The following is a 20,486-nucleotide window of genomic DNA, read 5'->3' as shown; positions in this document are numbered from 1 at the left end:
GTTACTTGAAAGGTTATTATATTTGACTAATACACGACGAGATATTGTATTTGCTGTGGGAAAGCTTAGTCAACTTTTTTATTGTGCTACCGATGAACACTACAAGGCTGCTGTACATATCCTTCGTTACATCAAACAAGCTCTTGCGAAAGGGTTGTTTTTCTCATGCCAAAATGTTATTCGCCTCTTTGGTTTTGTTGATTCAAATTGGACAACTTGTGCTGATTCTAGGAAATCAGTGTCAGATTATTGGTTTTTCTTGGAATCTTCTCATTTCTTGGAAGAGTAAGAAGTAGACGACTGTGGCTTGTTCTTCTTCGGAAGCAAAGTATCTAGCCATGACTCAAGCAACAAAAGAGGGTCAATAGTTATTGTATTTGCTGCATGATTACCAACTTCCTCATCCGTAGTCTATTAATTTCTATTGTGATAATCAATCAACCATGTACATTGTTGCCAATCTAGTGTTTTATGAGCGCACCAAACATATTGAAGTGGATTGTCACCTTGTAAGAGAAAAGATGCAAGTTGGCATATTGAAGTTGCTGCCCATTAACTCAGCTAATCAAACAGTTGATCTTCTCACCAAAGCTTTGGCACCCGAACCTTTTCAAGCACTCACTTCTAAGCTAGGCATGTTGGATTTGCATACCCCACTTGAGGGAAGATCTGAACAGAGGATAGATTTCAAGTGCTTCCAACTTGAGGTAGGATGATGGAGATGAAAATATGGACAAGTTTTAAGTGCTTCCAACTTGAAGGAGAATGATAAAGATGAAAATGCATTCAGTTATGATGGCAAGTTGAAACTGATTGTATAACAAATTTGTAAAACAGTTATATATAATATATTTGATAAATTATACTGCTACTATTATTTTATTTAGCTCTTGCATCCAAACAAACTCATAAATTTACTAAAAGGAAAAACCTCATAAATTTCATTGCATTTCAACTTTTTTTTTTCTCTTTGCTCGTTTTCTTTTCTCTAATCCGTACCATCAGCACTTTTTTTCCCCTACCAATACTAAAATCCATCAAAACTAGTAACATAATGGGATCACAAGAGAAAGAACACTACATATCGCTCGCAAGGTCTTATTCTAGTAGTCATCTTCTGTGCATTACAATGAATGCATCCGAATTCAAAATTTGGCTGATATTAAGTAAAGGATAGAATTATTAATATTGTATGGGTGAGTGTGGTGTGAGTGAGCATATAATGCCTGGGATTGAGAGCTGTCAAATCTATCCGAACTAAAAAAAAAAAAAAACACAACATATCATGTGGACCTAACTACCCTACATAACCCTAAGTCCCCAACACTTGGCACCCAAACTGGCCTCTCATTACAAACATGACATCCCTTAGGAAGGCCAATAAGAACCTACTCACTCGTGGCACCTTCATTAGATATGATTGTTTGCTTTCGGACAAGCACCTTGACGACCATCGTTATGTGGAAGGACTTCAAGTTATAGTGTATCTGTGTAAAAGCAGCTAGTACACTTATTTCACAAAAGAGACAAATGGATGAGCAAATCTTTCCCTTTGAAACAACTTACATAATACATGATGATGATTCCACAGGGCTACAGAAATACATTATGCTCAACAAAATATAATTTTCAAAGAATACACACTACCGCCCCATGTTCTCTCCACAGCACACATCTATCTAAAGGAAGACTGAATTTCTTCTAATGTTCTTCCCTTGGTTTCGGGTACCCACAATGCCGTAAAGAAAACGGTGAAGGCAGTTACCACCATGTAAATTGTGAATGTCCCTGTAAAAAGTCAACAGTCAGCAAGCAAGACATGGGAGAGTAGACATTAAACATGGAAACATGAACACGTGTGAGCGTAACACACCTCCGCTACTCCAACTCAAAAGCAAGTTCGCCGTCATTGTGATCCCCCATGCAGTCAACCAGTTTGTCATGGTGGCTACACTACCAGCAAGGCTCTTTATATTCACTGGAAGTATCTGAAAAACAAGAAACAGATTATGCTGCAGGTCAGCGATCATTAATTCCATGTCAAGAAGTAGGAATACTTTCAAGTATTTTTCATTTTTGGTGCCTACTCATCCAGAAAAAAAAAATGTGTAGAGAATACAGAGAGGATAAGAATGAATGACAAGTTATGCAAGTCCCACCACTTTTTGTTTAAATAAAGTATGGTCTCACCACCAAATATGCCTACTCTCAGTATCCTATGTATTGGCCTTAATTTTTTGGTCTATATCACACACATGCACCCCAGGATAGAGTGTGAGGGATTTATGTGGTATCAAACCCGTGACCTTGTAGAGTACTTTTTGTTTTGAGTAATTAAAGTAAATACCTCTGACATTATAAGCCATGGGATTGGTCCCAGCCCCAGGGAGAACCCAATTACCATAACCTACAAAGAAGCAGTTGCTCAAAGTGTTGAATGCTAAAATTCATAGATCACAGAAATAAATAAATAAATAACTTGTTCAGCCAACTAGATCCAATATCGTACCACAAGTCCAACAACAGAAACAGTTGCCAAAATGTTTTGCAGATGAGAATCTGCAGATACAACTCCCTGGTATCATTGAAATATACCAGTTAGAAGCATAGCTAAGGCATGGAAATTGAATCAAGCTGTTAATTACCATTACCTACCTCCAGATAGAACGCTACAGAAACAACGAGAAGACTAACTGTCATTAGAGATGACGATATCTGCAGAAGAGAAAACCAATCTCAATATTATAGAACTCCATATACATTATTTAGTAAGATAAGTCGTGCAGAAAATCAATTTTGCTTAATACTCACAATTAGAAGTAGTCTTCTTCCACTTTTGTCCACCAGCCATGTAGTGATTCCAGTTGCTATGACCTGGAAAAGAAAGGATGATTATGAGAACGGAATTCTATATTATATTAGCATGAAATCCGATATGTACTCGATGCTTTATTGTCCAAACCTGAATAGCTCCAAGTCCAACTGTAGCAGCACTGCTGGATTGAATTCCTGTTACAATACTGAGGTCAAATACCAACACAAGTGCTACCTTGATAAATCCAAAGCTTGTTTAGGACCTCAAAATAATTACTATTACCATGTGCGGAAATGCAAACTAATGAAAAATATATAATTACTGTAAATTATAGAACAGCACAACTACCTTCATATTCCTTTTCATTTAATGACTATTATCACAATCAAAAAGCTCACATGATTATGAAATATAATACAAATAACTGGAGATTACTGCCTCGTAGGGGTGCCATTTCCATCCCATATCTACTATCTCAAATCTCAATCCATTCAAATCATAGCTCAGAGTTTAGAATGGGATTAAAGTTTAGAATTGGAATCGCAATTGGTGACCCCCACAATAACTTCTTGTTTTCATCTCAAATTAAGCATTGGATTAGAGTTTACAATTGGCATTGGGCTCTTCAATTCCAACTTTCATGTTTCCAGTTTCGTATAGGGTTGTAATTATGATTCCATAGTCCACATACCAATTTTATGCAAACGATGAGTTTCCTCAATTCTTAAAGACAACATAAGAATTACCAATTCCAACACTTATGTCTCTCGCCTTATCGTACTTGGTGTTTGAACTTAACAATAATGTCTACTTTAGTAATTAAATGCAACACTATAATTATTAATAATTAAATATTCTTTCTTAAAAAATCATTTTACAAATATCTATTTATAGGATTTAGCTAAAGAGTGTGCTAAAGACATTGATCAAGAGTACGAAAGAGAAAAATTTACATTTTTATTCCATCAAAAAATTTTATTTGTAGTATATCCTTAGGAAAACTCTGATTTATAATAAAATAATTTGTAGTGATAAGTATGTTTTTTATGTTTTATTTGTCTCAATTTCATTCATAACATTTCAAATATATTTCAATTTTGATCCTAGTATTGTCACGTTAACATCTCCACATGGATGAAGATTAAAACTTATTTGAAATATTCGTGATAAAACTTATTCAAATCTTCGTTATTCTCTCTTTCCTAAACTCCGACCAGCATCACCCTGCCCCCAAATAATAATAATAATGATGATGATGAAATTTAACTTAACAATTGATAAGTTACCTGCATTCTGAAAGATGATCGTTGCATAGAACAAAACTCCATTGATACCGCTCAATTGCTGAAGTGCAAGTAATCCAATTCCAATCTGGAGTTGCCGAATTAGCAAAAGTTTGCAGGTGAGTTTTCATATAAATAACAAAGGAAATGCTAGTTATGTTACAGTGTATAAGCTTGAAACTAGAAAAAGATAACAGTGTACCGTTAAAGGGAACCAATATCTTTTCCTCTTGAGATCTGCAAACCGTATTGTTACTCTTTTTCCTGATGATGCCACAGATCTCTATAGAAAGCAGATTGATAATCAGTTTATGGTTGTTAACACATGTTATTAAACTATTCTGTAACAGAACTTTGATGCTTATTCTCATGCAAGTGACTTGGTTAGCAAAAGTCACAAAACAACATGAGTGAAATACCTTAATTTCTTGTACTTCAAGAGATATATCAGTATCAAATCCTCGAAGTACTTGCAAAGAAGTTTCAAACTCATCTGTCATCCCCATCTTGGCCTATACTTCCCCAAGTCCAACCAACAAAGGAAGGAAAATTGAAAGAAAGGGAGAAAACGAAGAGAGAAAATCAGCAAATAGCAGAATGTCTTACAAACATTTTACTTAAGATATGAGCATATTAACAAAGTTGAAGGTTCAAGATATCTTGTAAACATATGATCATACCAACCATCGGGGAGATTCTGGTATGAAAAATAATCCGGGAATTAGTACTGTACAAGGCAAAATTCCTGAAATAGGATAGAACAAGGTATATTGTTATTATATCAGTTGCAGAAATTCTGTAATGGTTTGATCTGCAGACTAATATTTCAAACCAAGTCCTAAGTATGTATTGTTCTGTCAATTGTTTGATGTTAAGCAGGAAAGTTACTCAAAATCATGATTATAATATTGTCATTAGAGCATTCTGTTTTATGAGCCTTAAGTTTGATGTGTATGATTAGGCCATCGCATGGATGCTCTTTCAAATGTTCAGAACCTCTTGCTTAACTTTAATATGAAATAACTTTCCACTTTTTAAGAGCAGCTATAGGTAAAATACACACATTTTTTGTGTACAGATAGACATAATATTCTATTGTCATACAAATTTGACCTATGTACGCACAAACACCAAACATGTTCCTTGTGTTCCTTTCAGTAAAACTTAAATGTAATACGTAGTTAACTAAGGATATTAAGAGTTCCATATGTGATATGTCCATTGACAAACATTGAATCAATAAATAATTAGGATTTTACCTAAAATTGCAAGCACTCTCCAGTTGACAAAAAGGCCAAGCAGATATGCCAGCATTATTCCAATCGTAACAGATAGCTAAGCCAAAAAATATATTACATGAATGACAAATCTTAATTTCAAATACAATGAAAAGGAAACAAAGTATGTATGTAGCTTTGTTTTGATTTCCTAATCACTACTACTTTTTACCAATTCTTGAGAAGAAATTGGAGATTAGAAAAAATTGTGGCACTATTATAATTAAAACTAAAATTAGGAAATTAAAGCAGAAACCAAAAGTGAGTGTAGGCTTACTACCTGGTTAACTGATCCAAGGCTGCCTCGCATGTTTTGAGGTGCTATCTCAGCTATATAAACAGGCACCTAAATAGTATCAGATAGACTAGGTTAACTCTGTAAGTCCAACCCAACAAATGAGAGACATAAGGGAGAAACTAATTTTACCACATAAGATATAATCCCAACGCCAAAACCTTCCAATAATCTCCCCATAAATAAAAACGAGGAATCCTATTGGAAGCAACAAAATAGAAATACAATGCGTCAGGCGACAAAAGGGTTACAAATAACAGATGAGGATAGTGTGAATATTAGTACTCAAAAGGCAACATACTAGTACTTGATAGCACCTACTTTGGCAAAAGATATGGCGAGCCACCCTATTATATTCGGTATTGCAGCAATCATCAATGACTGAAACATCATTCAAAACATGCAAAAACCATCACCACTCCGATCACATTCATAGTTATTCCTTCAAAGCAGCTCAGATTAGACCGACAAGGAAAGGGCAAAAAAGGGCAAACTAATATTTGGCATCCAAAAGATTCTAATTCCCACAAAATAGCTAGATAAATGAGGCAAAGGTAATCCTGCCTGTGGCCCCATTGGTAAAGCTTATCAAAGTTTTATGACTTTTAAGGGGTCATGGGTACCTTCATTTCATTCTGAGGATATTTTGTTGAAACTAAAATCTTGTGGGCATCAAAATGGTGGTTTAAATTTTACCCAATCGTATAGCCACATTTGTTTTTTTGAATGATCATTTTCAGAATCTATGTAAAAAATAGTGATTTTTGTTCAAGTGGCGTTACGTATGCATGTATAAAATTATTTTTAAATTGAGAGAGAATCAAAATTTAATTCTAAAAGTAATTACCCCTTTGCGACCAATATACTCTGCTATCTGACCACTTGCAATAGCTCCAACCATGGCACCCACGTTGGACAGAGATCCAAACACTGAGAACTGCACCCAAAAGATTCAACGTAAACTCCAAGAAAAAGAGTAACTCAACCAAATCCAACCATAAATAAATAAAAAATAAAAAACTAAACCTCGGAAAGTGAGAGCTTTAGATCTTTGATTATGGCTTCCTGCGTTGGCGAAGAATACCCACACTATGCCCAATAAAGAAACAGACCCAATTCATCAAAATAACGATAATCAAGATAATAAACGAGCGTTGGGTAAAGATCGAAACAAGGAGAACGGAGGCAAACCGTGAAACCGAATTGGATGGGACCCAAGGCGGCGACGAGAACGCAGAAAAGGACCGAAACGGCACCGTCGCGCATGACCTGTGCAGATGAGCCCATGGTGCTGGACGTCCTTGAACCCATCTTGTACCAGCTCCCTGTGTGGAGGAACGGTTTCTGAAGGTCCCTCCCTACCGCTTCCTCGTCCCTGAAACTCATCTTTTCGCTGATGATTCAGAACAGAACCCCCTCCCCTCCCTCTTGCGTTCTACGTGTTCGTGAAAATGTCACACAGAAAAAGAGATTTCAGTCTTGACTGGTAGCAGCTCACTGCTGAGCTGTGATTAATTGACACGTTAGAAATTGTTGTTGTTGTTCGTCAGATTTGAACAAGAGGACAAGATGTTTCAAGTGAATTTTGTCTGCTTTGGGAATCGAAGCTAGGAATTTGTTGGGAAAATATAAAATATTCGGATTGGTTTAGATTTTGCGTTGTTGGTGTGGTGAGGGAGTGAAGTGCGTGCACTACTCATTCAATCATGCTTATCTCACTCTCAAGTGGTGGATTATTATTATTGTTGTTAGTTATTATGTGTGGGGGTCTGAATCTCAATTCTGAAGCTTCAATAATTGTCGCGTGTTTGATGCTACATTTGGTAATCAAACCTGAAAGCCTCACGAGGGATATGGCACCTGTTCTGCTATTCGCACGCATCAAGGGAAATAATGTAATAATAATGCATTAATAGATTAGGTTACGTGATTAATTAACTGGTGGATGTCATGTCCAATTATGGACCATTGTCCGCCAGTTATATTCCTTCCAACTTACATTTCCATTATTTTCACTTATTTCTCAATTATTTTTAATTATTATAACACTCTTGAGTTTCGGTCATGAATTTTATATTCTCACACGTAAATATAGGATTAACATATTTCGGTATTAAGAACTAGTAATCAGGGGGCGGAGCTAGACTCCGTAGGGATAATAATTACTATTAATATAATATAAACAATAATGTACGGTTACTAAAACAAAATTAACAATATATAAAAATAGATTTAATTTTAATATAATATCAGTATAAAATAATTTTACACATATATTCAATTAAATGGTATTATATCAATAAAATAGTTATTTTTTATATTTATTATTTATATAATCATCTAAAAAAACGAATATAAGTGAATGACGGTATAAAATATTTTATGCTGTAAATATATTAAAATTAAGTTCATAAAAATAAAATAAATATTTAGTTATCAAAATGAGAGACACTCCGATAAAGATGCTTAAAACGTCTTTTTTTAAAGATGTTTGTTATTAACTAAAATTTAATACATATAATTAATTAGATTATATTATTTTTGTTAAAATTAAATAAGACAAATTAATTTAGTCAAAAAATCGGTAAACCAAACCTTGAACCTATTTAAATTAATATTATTTTTTTTATAGAAAATAACTATAATAACCTTATTATAAAAAATGAGTAAAATATTTTTATTATATTTTTTTTAATTTTAAAAATCTTAAATTCTAACTCTATAACCACACAAAGAAAAAAAAGTGTTAGAATTTAGGATTTTTAAAATATATATAAAAGAATATTTTAATCATTTTTTATAATAAAAATATTGTAATTATTTTTTATAAAAAAATATTAATTTAGACCGGATCAAGGTATAGTTTATCGATTTTTTGGCTAAATCAATTTATCTGATCTAATTTTAATAAAAATAACATAGTTTAATTAATTATATGTATTGAATTTTAATTATTTAAAAACATCTTTATAAAAAGACGTTTTAAACGTCTTTATTCCCTATCAAAACATCTAACTAAGCAATAAATGTATTTAATTTTGTAAAAATTTTATGACAACTAGCTTCAAATATTAACATTGTAGTTTGTAATATAGCATTAAATTTTTTTTTTTGGCAAAATAAATAATTTGCATTAAGACATATCATAACCTATGAAAGTAAAAGAGAAAAAATTATAAGGACTCATGGCAAAACTTGAATGATTTTTAAAGACTATAACTTACAATTGGTTTTGTCGAAAATGTGATCCACACGTTTTTAGTAACTCAAGGTCATTAATTATAGAATCTGACTAAAAATAGCAGCAAACTCTTTCTCAGTATAAATAACTAAGTTATCTGCAAGGAACTCACTTTATTTTATTGTTTTGTTTTGATCATTTTTATTATGAGAAAGCTCTTCTTGTTTTTGTTGATGTTGATACTAAAAGAATTAAAATAGGTAATTGTTACGATGGTTAAAAGTGTTTGTCTAATTTATAAAAAAAATTAAAAATTAATATTTAATTTTTAAAGTATAAAAATAAATAATTATTAAATATTCAAAATTTATCATAAAAAATAAGTTAAATAAAAATTAGACATCAAATTATAAACACCATAAAATTTATTATCAAAATAATGTATATCTATCGGTCAACTAAGTGATAAGATTTTTATTTTCATGTTTCTTTTAATATCATCTATAACTCAAAAATGTTACAACATCTTTGACAAAATTTGGCACATCAATCTCATAATCTTGTAGTTAGAACTTCAAAAGAAGTAATTCATGTTCAAGAAAAGAAAAAATTATAAGGATTCAAGACAAAATTTAAATGATTTTTAAAAATTATAACTTACAATTAATTTTGCTGAAATTGTGATCGGCACTTCTTTAATGATTCAAGATCCTAAAATTGTGATCGGCACTTCTTTGATGATTTAAGATAATTTATTATAAAATCTTACTAAAAATAGCAGCAATTGTTTTTCTTCTTAATATTAATAACTAAGTTGGTTGTATCTTTGGTGGCTACAATTTTAATGGCTAGCTGTAACTATTGTTACGTTGACCAACGAATGAAAAGGTAACATGTGGACGTGCGTTAGTGTCTTTAAGCGCATAATTAAGAGGCTAAAAGTGATAACATTTTATTGAAATTGTTTAACATAACAAATCAAATTATACCATCAATTATCTTTTAACTGCCAAAAAGGTAAACATCTTAAAATGGTTGTATGTGATGCTTAAGAAAGAATATTAGCATGTTAGGCCAATCGTAGAAAGCTCTCAACTATCGGAGAGTCTTTAAGAAAAAATCAAACAAGATAATATAAGATGAGAAGACACCACATTCAACTCAAAATATTAAGATAGTAAGTTATTGGGTCTCTCATTTTATAAACTCCTCACTCTTTTTTACTTTTTTTGATATAGGACTAACTTCATATACTCCTCACACTTACAACATTAACAAATTAATTTTGTTCAGGTGTAACATCAAAACATATTCAAATCAGAATAATACCTTACTAACACCATAAACATTGTCTTTTTTAGAAATAAGTTTCTCCATCTTCAATAATATTTTAAGAATAGTACTTACAACAAAAAAACATTTTTATCAAGCTGCAATTAGAGTTATTAAAATAATAGCTCCATCTAATATATGCAACTCTTTACAAAATGTCCATTTAATTTGCTCTTTTACTTGTCTCAAGTTCATAAAAAACAATCATATTTATAATTTCAATTGGTTGAGTATTTTATAATTCATCATTACTCTTACAAAAAAAAGTACAAATAATATTGACCATACCAGTCAATTATGTAAAAAATTTATAAATTTAAAGTACTTGTTTTGAAACTACAACCAGTGCTAATTGCCATAATTTTTTTAATGTTATTGATTTTTATTTTTTCGCATATAATTTTGGTAAAAATTCAGGTGCAGCCAACTTAATGTAAAATTAATAGTTGAGAGCCATTAAATAAAAGTTAATTAAATTATTCAAATTATTTAAATTAATTGTACATGAATTTTCACGGTACACTTAATACATAATAGGGTCCTAAAATATCCAACACTACAGCGATGCCCTAATTACTAAGGCTATCTTTATTTTGTTTGTTTCCCTAATTTTAGTTCCAAAATTTGTTATGCATTGCAAAGCTTAGGTATGAAGTCATGGTTTCTTAGCAGAAGCATATGCTTCAGCGACTTTGTGTTTAGCTTGGTCATAAGTGGCTGATGTTTTATCTTTAGCGGTCATAACGGTTTCTCCGATAGCATTGGAGGCTTTGTTTGCTTGCTTCTTAGTTCCTTCGTACGCACCAGAGGCTTTATCTTTTCCGTATTCCACTGCGCCTGCGGTTTTGTCTTTTCCATATGCCACTGCGCCTGCGGCTTTATCTTTTCCATATGCCGCTGCGCCTTTTACTTTCTTTGACGCACTTGAAGCCGTTTCTGAAGCGTACTGGGATGCATCTACACAACACACAATCATCAATTTTTCGAAAAATAATACTCAAACTTCTAATTAGGGCTTTAATGTTTTATATATAATAATCAATTCTTGGCATAATTTCTTGTTTGATCTTAAAGACACTCACCCGATGCTGCAGATTTAACTTTTTCCGTGGCATTGGAGGCTGCTTCTTTAGCTTCAATCTTTACGTTCTGTGCTATTTTGGCTTTTTCACTGCTTAACCTTTTCTGCACTTGGTCATCATGTATGTTCTGCTGTTTTTGCGCCTCATTACTGTTCATTCTCAAACCACTGCCCCAAAAGTTTTAAATAATTGAACAATATGATACAACGTATAAAACATTAGAAAATTTCCAGGTATTCCAGAAATAGTGATTTTAGTAGTTGATTATAATTGAGATCAATGACTAAAATCATTAGAATATTAATATTTTTAAAAGAATTTAATTTTAATATAATAATAATTTTACACGTATATTATTTAATTACGTAAAATCTATTAGTAAAAATAATTAACTTTTATATTAATGGTGCTAATAGTCATTTAAAAGAACAAAACAAAAGTTTTACACTACTACCAGTACATCAAAATTAAAATCATCCATTGGCATTGTGAACTGAGATTATTTCTTTGGCATGTGCTAGCTTATAACGTTTTCAATGAAAAAAATCTAATAGAAAGACTTGTATGCATGTTTTTAGAAAAATAATATCCACTAAATCTTATTTTTCAATATAGTTTTTAACTCTTATAAATAAAAATGTATGCTTGGAAGTGCTCTTGAAACAAATGTAGTTGTACCTTTTGATTTTGTCATAAGCCCAAGTAGCAGCCGATTCAGTCTTTTCCTTGGCCTTTTCGGCGGCGGCGGCAGCACTATCCTTGGCTTCCACGGCCGTTTCTTTGGTACCTTCAGCCACTTTCTCACCCCATGGTCTACACATGCCCACACACATTGCTAGGAACAACACCAACACGAAAAGCTTTGTGGTTGCGGCCGCCATCTTTAACTTCTCTTTACTATTTATATATATTCCTTGCTGTTTTGTTTGAAATGAAAATAATTCGTCTTAGAGGTATATATATATATATATGCACACATTAATTAGTTCCGGGAGAAAACATGGTGACTATAAATGGATGGTGTTTTGTGAATATAGAGTGTTTTAAGGAAGATAAGGCTTCAAGGTTTGGCCATGTGTTTGGATAGACATGAAATATAGCGAATCACGTGCATGAAGAGTTGAAGACCAATGTTGATTCATGTATGGGATAGCTAGCCATCCTACGCAAATATGGTGATGCATGCAAGACCCTTTAGTATTTGTGGAGAGAAATTCTCACGCTTTTGCAAAGTTACAGTGAAATTTAGAGCTAGCTAGAGAATGATGACATGTATGTATTTGAAATTCTTTTTTTGTTTTTGCTCAAAATTATCTGCCATATTAGTGATCTTTTCGAATAAAAAAGGAAAGTAATATGATAGAACAAAGGAGCATTTATTTCAAAGATAAAAGGTAAATTCTCAAGTAAAAAAATTTGTTTATTTACTATTTTGAATTATGTAGTTTGTATTCATATTTGTGGGAATTCTCAATTTTAAAAATATTTCCAATATCAATAAAAGAAAAAGCTTTAAGTTCAGAAATATAATGATTGAGAGATATATTATATGTAATAGTTTTATATTTTAATTTTTATTTCCTTGACATAGGAACATTAAATATCCATTCTTTGAGATGGCGGGAATATAAATTTCATATTTAATTTGTAGGAATAAATTCTTCATGGGAATAACTTAAAAATTTCTTATAATAAACACACAAGTAATAAGTAATTAATTATAATTAATCTTAAGTACCGTAAAAATAAACATATGTGAATATCAAAATTAGTTTTTACAAACTAAGGAGCCAGATTATAATTTATCAAAAAAATTACATTCTTATTTTAGGTAAAGATACTAGAAATATTCAAGATAAATTCTTAATTTCTTTTACTGTATCCTTTTTCTTAAAATACAATAAACCTTAAAGAGGTCTCAAAAAATTTCATACAAGATACTTTAGTTTCAAACAAAATTTTATTCACTAAAAATTTTTGAGAATTATTTTGGTTAGACACCTTGAATCCTTTGTAGCTTTCAAACAAGTTTTTAACATGCATGTTGGAAAAACAAATTCCTAACAAGTTTATTATAAGACAATTAAATTCTAAAAAATAATAATTTAAGACAAATTAACCCCTTTTTAAAATGACGTAAAAACTAATGTGTTCAATGTGAGTATTGTTTAAAGACTTATAAAACGGTAAAAATTTATTAGAGATCAAACGTTTGATATATAATTTAGTGGAGACCAATTTTGATTTTTATTCTTTAAAATATATCAACTTTAAGTATATGCCAATTATATTTTTATTTTTTAATTTTGTGTAATATGCCAATTTTAAGAGTGTTCTACTCATCCTCTCAAATGCTCCTATATTTCTAAGACATTCAACAAAATAAGTGATTTAAAATTACTTTCAAAAAAACAAAATACAAAACAAAACAAACTAATTGAAGGAGAAATGAGTTGTATTATCCAATGAGAAGGGGATTGAAGGAAATAATAACCAGCATAAAAATCTGTTGGCTAGTGATTGAAGGGGGCAACATAATACAAACGTATAACAATATTGATTAAGAAATGAAAAATGCAGTTGAGAGAAATGACTGCATACATGTTTAAAAATGTGTGACTATTACTAACTATATGCAAAACCGGTGATAAAAATTTCAATTCTTTCTCTCATTTTTATCCCTCCTATCCCCTGACCAGCTTTTACTATATACAACAAATGTAATGAAACTGAGAACCTTGAACCTCAGCTTGGTCAAGATTGATTAACTTCGTGAATTTCTTTTCACATGTTCAAACTGTTTGGAGGGATGCTTCTTCAGGATAGAGAGTCGACAACCAATCTAGTAAGGCCTTGTTCACGAGCTCCGGAATCTCGTCATGTGGGCAGTGCCCAGCCTGCAAGTTTACGAGAGTTGTTTTTGGATAGAACTCTTTGATTCGGTTAGCTTTGGCAGGACCAACCCATGGATCAAGGTCACCCCAGATCAGAAGTAAGGGGCAAGAGAGTTCGCTCAAGACAGCATCTAGCGTATACTTGCTCTGATTCGTCATGAAGCGTGTCATTAACCTGTAGATAACAATTGATTTGAATTAGTACGTGGATGACCGAATCGGATGGTGCAGTAAATACGAATACAATAACAAAGTATCGTCCCACTAAGTGAGATCAGCTAAATGGATTAAACAACACCATTGCGCCTTGTTGTTAATCATGCTTTACCTTGGCACATTCATGCTTAGATCTCTTTTGATCAACACATTATGGGAAGAGACAAATAAAGAGGAATAACTAGGAAAATAAACTATCATAACTCCATCTAGAGACTGATTTATTTGGTTTATAGAGGCTGATTTATTTGGTTTAGTCACCAAAAATTCCTTTCTTCTGCAATGTTGTATAGCTTTTGTACAAAATCTACATTGAAGGTACTTGATGTCTAATTTTTTTTTTCTCTTCAATTTTACCCTCTTAACTTTCCCACTAACAAACTATCTATGCGGACTTTTTTTTCTCTTCAGCTTTACCCTTAAAAAAAAAACTGTTTTCAGTTATCTCAGTATTTTTCTATTCTATAACCATTATGCAAACCAAAAAGGTAGAGCCTGGTGTCTATGGTTATAGTGGCTATCATGGCTATACAACTTTAGCATTGCTTAGAAGTGTTGTTTTAATTTTAATAACATTTTTTAAGCGTTGCTAAAGTTGTATAGCTACCATAGCCACTATAACTTTAAGTACGACAGCATTCACCAATAAGAAAAACATTACAAAAGTATATTTATTTTATATATTAATAATTAAGATATAAATAACTACTTAATAAGCACTATTAAGATGTTAAACCAATACTAATATACATGTTACACCTCAGAGAGAGCTTGTTAGTTACCATATATACCAAGATGTAAATTAAATTTAAAATTTCATAACAAAGAAAGCTTGAATAAATTGCAAATATCATGTACCTATAATAAACTTCTCCTGCATTGGGATCTGCAGCTGGTCTTGTAATAGATTCCACTAGATAGTCGTCAACATTCGAAGAATTTACATAAACCTGCATTGACAAACCATTCTCTCAAAAACAATATTTACAACACCTAAGCCGTTCAGACTAGATGATGTCATTTGCATGGATCAATCGACATAGTAACCTCCTAATATGAATTATGTCTGCATTCAGACTATTAAAATCTTAATCTCTTTTAATAGTTTCATCAATTGTTTCAATGTTTTCAGTTAGTGGTTATTTATTGGGTTAGAGAACTCCAGTTCATAAACGTACACTTTTCAAGACTGACACAATTCGAGCAGGTTGCTTTGCCTGCCAGAAAAGAAATCCAAGAACTACTCGCTGGAAAGCCTCCTTCAAGGGTTTTAAGACGAACTTTGCTAGAGGTGTTTCTTTAGAACTTTCACTTTGCTTATTTCCGTCCCCGAATTGTCCGGCAGAGTTTAGTAGAACAACTCCACTGACAAGCTCCTGTAACGCAGCTGCTGAAACCAAAGCAGTGAATCCTCCAAGGCTGAAAATTTTATCAAAGTTGAAATAAGAATTACAGTACATTCTATTTTTAGTAAGTACGAAGAAAAATTACATTGCCTCGAAAAACAAAATTTATAATGAGCTACAACATAACATATTAACATGTAAATTAAGATGCTGGACAGCTCATCAAATAATTTGACAATTCAGAAGGAAAAGAATGTTAAATGTAGGAGCAGCTTAATTTGATAACATAGTACTTGACAACTAAGTTTTTAATGATAATCATGCAAATTTGTTTTTCATTAATGACATGCACTATCCGTGTTGAAGAGGGGGAAAAAACTCAATTTTCGAGGGCATCTCTCGAAAGTGAGGTACCTAGTACATGATTAACAAAATGTCTTCTTAAAATTTAGACGTAATCCACCAAAAGAAAATAGATATAGGTATTATAGTCATTTACCTATTTCCAACTAAAACGGATGGTTCTTTAACTATTTCCTTCACGAAGTCTACCACTTGATCCCTCCATACCATAGCATCATACTCGATAAGTGCTTTGTCACTCCAGCCAAATCCAAGCAAGTCTAAGGCATAAACCTTGTGTCTTTTCGCCAATTCTGGTATGTTGTACCTAAAGAAATGTTGAAAGCAAATATATGATTATCTACATAAGAAACAAAATTATTATTTACACACGCAATCAAATGTATATTTTAGACACTTCTTAAATCCAATGGTTGAGAAAGTGCACAAATAATATGAGTAAAGTTCACAATTTAATCTATCGATGAAAAAGTTGGTGCCTAAATAACCGATGTGCAAATAAGGAGAATTTTGTTTTCATTTGACTTGGAGCCATTGCAACAAAAACTGTAACCTAACCTACAATGCATACTCACAAGGACAAAAAAGATCACTGAGGCTTCTATATAAAAATAAGGTTTAATTATTCTGTTAGTCCCTATAATTTTACCAAATTTTCAATTAGATCCCTATACTTTTTTTTCCTTTCAGTTGGATCCCTACACTGTTTTTAATTTTTATAATTAGGTCCTTCTTAGTGTAAAAAATGTTAGAATTAACTAAATATTTCTTTGCAAATTGAAGGTATTTATAATTAAAAACCTAACTAGATCTTTGACTGCATGTATTTTGGGAAAAATATTCTAGTAATTTTAATGTTTTTTATATGAAAAGAACTTACTTATAAAATTAAAAGTATTGTAGGGATCCAATTGAGAATAAAAAAAGTATAAGGACCTAATTAAAAATTTGGTAAAACTATAGAGACTAACAAAGTAATTAAACCTAAAAACAAAGCATTGAAGTGACAGCATCAATAAGTTGGCAGTATCAGAAATCATATATGTGAATACTTTACCAACACAAGGAGACTGACTTTTGGCAAGTACAATTTAAGCAAAGAACAAGGAAGCAAGAAAGTAGTAAAATTGATGGGTGAACCACCAAAGAAAGAAACATCCCAACCAATTAGAAACTAGGGACTGAAATGAAAGTTACTGCACCACTAGGTTAGGAGGTTTGTAACTAACTCTGCCGACAAAGCAGAGTACTGGAATGAAGAGGAATGTGTTACATGGAGAGGAGAAAGGGTATTTAGGGAGGTGGGAGACGCTGCGAGGGGACTACTTCAGACTTGTTGGGAATTAGACTTGGGACTTGGGAGAGAATCAACCCTCTCGAAAAGCTTGGTACTATCACTGTTTTGTTTTTTATTTCAGAAAAAATACCAAACACCCGAGGGAAGGGAAAACATGATACCAACGTGTCACTTGATACGACATGGACACATCAAATTTTTAAAATGACAAGACATGACAGAATATACTTGTGTGTACTTTCAATTTCCATACCATAGAAGATCATTATCAAACTATCAGTATTTACTACTATCAATATTAACAAGACGTTTGCATTTAGCTTGTGTTGTACGAGTGTCTTTTTAGATACACAAACACCTCACTTAGCTAATGTATACATGCTTCATAGACTACTCCCGCCTCAATTTCTGCTATGGTTTTAAGGACTTCTTATCTTCACTAGATAACAGCTCTCACACAATGCATTAAGCCATTTGCAAGGGCCTACTTGATTAGCTTTTATTATTATTATTTTAAGAAAACCCTGTAAATAAAGGGATATAAATAAAATAAAAACCTCCAATGAAATGCAGAAGCCCCAAAACCATGGATTAGGACAATAGGAGAGCCTTCCCCTTGCACTACGTAGTGTATCTTATGACCCCTCCAAGTCCAATAATTGTAGCCTTCAGGTTTGTACGGCAATCTTCCAACACCTGACTCAAAATTCGTGTCTCAAAAATACATTCAAGAGAAACTAGCACAACCAAGAATTAACTATCTTAGCCCAAGTACAAATAAAGGACAAATAGGCCACCGATCATTTTTCTGGCAAGGACCCAAAATTGCATATAGCTCTTTCACAATTGAAAACATGTCTCTCTTTGCGAATGGTCAAGGAACTACTTGCCCTTTCTTTGCTGAATTATGTAATGAATACAATCAGGCTATGTTGAGTACAATTGGGCCAATAGAAATAGGTTTGAATATTAAATACAACTAGAAGTAATATAAACAAGTGTATCAGAAATTGTAATAGGAGAGTGAATATGAAAATTGTGAAATGTCTTAAGACATTTATTTCTCTTTGATTTTCTCTTTTCTATCCCTAATCCTCAAATTGTTTTCTGGAAGTACTGGCTACTAAGTACTAACCTTGAGATGGCTGTGCTTCTGCAGTCAAAGTGGAAGCCATGGATGAAACACCGGAAGCCACAATCCCTTTCAGCGCAAAACTCCTCCTGCTCATTTCACATTTGCTTCCTTCAAATATAAAAAAAGAAAACATGCATCCCACAAAATCAGCAACTAATTTTGCTACAAAATAATAAGAACGCAGGCATTAAAGAGATTGAGACTCACGGTGATAGTAAGGGAACGGAGCAAGGAGAGTAGTGTTAGTGAGGTGTAATCGGAGAGAAGGGGAAAGAAGGGATATAGAAGAAGCCATTTAAACGGAGCAGTACACAGAGGTTCGAGAAAAATCGAGAGCTTTAAGGAGTTTGAAGAAAATAGATAGAATAAAATGAACGACGACGTTTGCATGTTTGTGGTGGGTATCTGTTTGAGTGTTGTGGCGGACTCCGAGCCAGAGACTCCAAAGACTAGCATCATTTCCCCTTCTCATTTTGTGTGTTTAAGGTACTGTTTCGACGGAGAAGAAAAAAGAATAAAGACAAATCATAAATTACAAGAAGCCTCAAGCTAGTCAAAATTAGGGTGAAAACTCAACTACAATCAACTTTACATGCATTTGATAGATGATAGTTGATAGTTAAAAGTAGTTAAATAATTTAAATAATTTGACTAAATTTTTAATTAATAATTTTTAATTATCAATTTTATATGAAATTGATTGCATTTGAATTTTTAAAATTTTTCAAAAATTTTTTAATTATTTTATTTATTTTTGTCATTTAATATTTTTATATATTTATTTTTAGTTTATTTAAAAAAATATATGATAAAAATTTGACAACATAATTGAAAGAAAAACAATTAAAGAATCTATTCCCCTAACATCTCGTAATTTATTTCAAAAATTTATTCAATACTTTTTTATAGTCACATTTTTTATTCTACTAGATATTTTCACTTAAAATACAAATACTATATTTTAAAAACAAACAAATATTCTACATCTAGCTAGAGAAAGACATAATAAATCACTTAAAATATAAATACATATAGTTTAAATACAAACAGATATTCTACATCTACAAAAAAGACATAATAAAACAGAGATATAAGTGTGTTTGATTTACGTTTTTATTTTTAATATATATTTTTTTAAATAAAAATGATAAAATTTATTTTTTATTTTTTATTTTTACTTCTTGTTTTTATTTTTTTATAAAATTTAAAAAATAAATAATCTAATAAAAAAATAAAAAATAAAAACATACACTAAAACATCCTAAATTTCGCACCATACTAAGGCATTTTTTTTTTGGACAAGAAAATTTGAAAGTATTTAGAATTAACAAGCTGGAAGAGTCTTCCCTTTCAGGCATTAATAACTCCAGAATAAGTTGAATTAAAAAAAAAAAAAACTCCAGAATAAGTTGAAACCTAACGTTGAGACCCGGATTCGAACTTCTAAATAGTTTCCGATGCGAATTGAAAAATGAAAATCATATGTAACATATAGATGAGTAATTCAAAGGATAAAAAGAAAGATAAAAGAACTTATTAGATATTTTTCTTGATTGCAATTTTTAGAATTTAAACTCGTGACCTTTGAAATGGGGAGAGAAAGATATACTATGTGAGTTAAGGTTTATTGACCATGTATCCCCTTATCTTGCACCATATTGGACATTTTTGGTTAATGCATTCAAAAGGTAAAGAAAAAAAAAGGACAAAGATTAAGTGGAGAAATGATTTTTTTTTTTTTTTATTAAACACATATACCAATTTTACAAAAACAAAAAGGCAAAGATAAAATGGAGAAATGAATTTTTTTTTTGAATATATATATGGTAACTTCACGATACGTGTCATTAACTATAAACCGTTTTTTATTAAATAATGTTGTAAATTAGTTTAAACTCGAATTATATATTATGTATTATTATTATTTATGAAATTATAAAATTTTTTTGAATATTAATTTTTTATAATAG

At 31.6% G+C, this 20,486-nt stretch overlaps 3 protein-coding genes across 5 annotated transcripts; all 3 read right to left on the bottom strand.

Moving 5' to 3' along the window:
* Positions 1-1,533: 1,533 nt before the first annotated feature.
* On the bottom strand, positions 1,534-7,553 carry LOC112720364 (sugar transporter ERD6-like 6). Of its 3 annotated transcripts, XM_025771281.3 has the most exons (18): positions 6,862-7,553; positions 6,697-6,759; positions 6,518-6,607; positions 5,992-6,051; positions 5,803-5,868; positions 5,656-5,721; positions 5,358-5,433; positions 4,779-4,843; positions 4,518-4,610; positions 4,301-4,381; positions 4,102-4,186; positions 2,963-3,009; positions 2,812-2,874; positions 2,656-2,715; positions 2,510-2,575; positions 2,348-2,407; positions 1,874-1,988; positions 1,534-1,788 (listed from the first exon to the last, which is right to left on the bottom strand). In XM_025771281.3, the coding sequence occupies exons 1-18, from the start codon at positions 7,054-7,056 to the stop codon at positions 1,676-1,678; spliced, it is 1,464 nt and encodes a 487-aa protein (XP_025627066.1). In that variant the 5' UTR covers positions 7,057-7,553; the 3' UTR covers positions 1,534-1,675. The 3 variants fall into 3 exon arrangements, with proteins under 3 accessions (XP_025627066.1, XP_025627067.1, XP_072062608.1); XM_025771282.3 differs by lacking the exon at positions 5,803-5,868; XM_072206507.1 differs by lacking the exons at positions 5,803-5,868; positions 5,992-6,051.
* A 3,086-nt stretch (positions 7,554-10,639) lies between these two features.
* On the bottom strand, positions 10,640-12,405 carry LOC112720363 (uncharacterized). The gene is made up of 3 exons (XM_025771280.3): positions 11,944-12,405; positions 11,266-11,432; positions 10,640-11,140 (listed from the first exon to the last, which is right to left on the bottom strand). Exons 1-3 carry the CDS (start codon positions 12,144-12,146, stop codon positions 10,839-10,841), a joined length of 672 nt encoding a protein of 223 aa, XP_025627065.1. The 5' UTR covers positions 12,147-12,405; the 3' UTR covers positions 10,640-10,838.
* A 1,297-nt stretch (positions 12,406-13,702) lies between these two features.
* On the bottom strand, positions 13,703-19,913 carry LOC112720362 (uncharacterized). The gene is made up of 7 exons (XM_025771279.2): positions 18,724-19,913; positions 18,517-18,624; positions 17,939-18,077; positions 16,221-16,391; positions 15,554-15,794; positions 15,234-15,325; positions 13,703-14,334 (listed from the first exon to the last, which is right to left on the bottom strand). Exons 1-7 carry the CDS (start codon positions 18,809-18,811, stop codon positions 14,058-14,060), a joined length of 1,116 nt encoding a protein of 371 aa, XP_025627064.1. The 5' UTR covers positions 18,812-19,913; the 3' UTR covers positions 13,703-14,057.
* Between the last annotated feature and the right edge of the window lie 573 nt (positions 19,914-20,486).

The sequence above is a fragment of the Arachis hypogaea genome, chromosome 11 (assembly GCF_003086295.3).
Source record: "Arachis hypogaea cultivar Tifrunner chromosome 11, arahy.Tifrunner.gnm2.J5K5, whole genome shotgun sequence".
NCBI classification, from domain to species: Eukaryota; Viridiplantae; Streptophyta; class Magnoliopsida; order Fabales; family Fabaceae; genus Arachis; species Arachis hypogaea.
The sequence above is the reverse complement of the archived record's forward strand: the minus strand, read 5'-3'. Positions and strand labels throughout refer to the sequence as shown.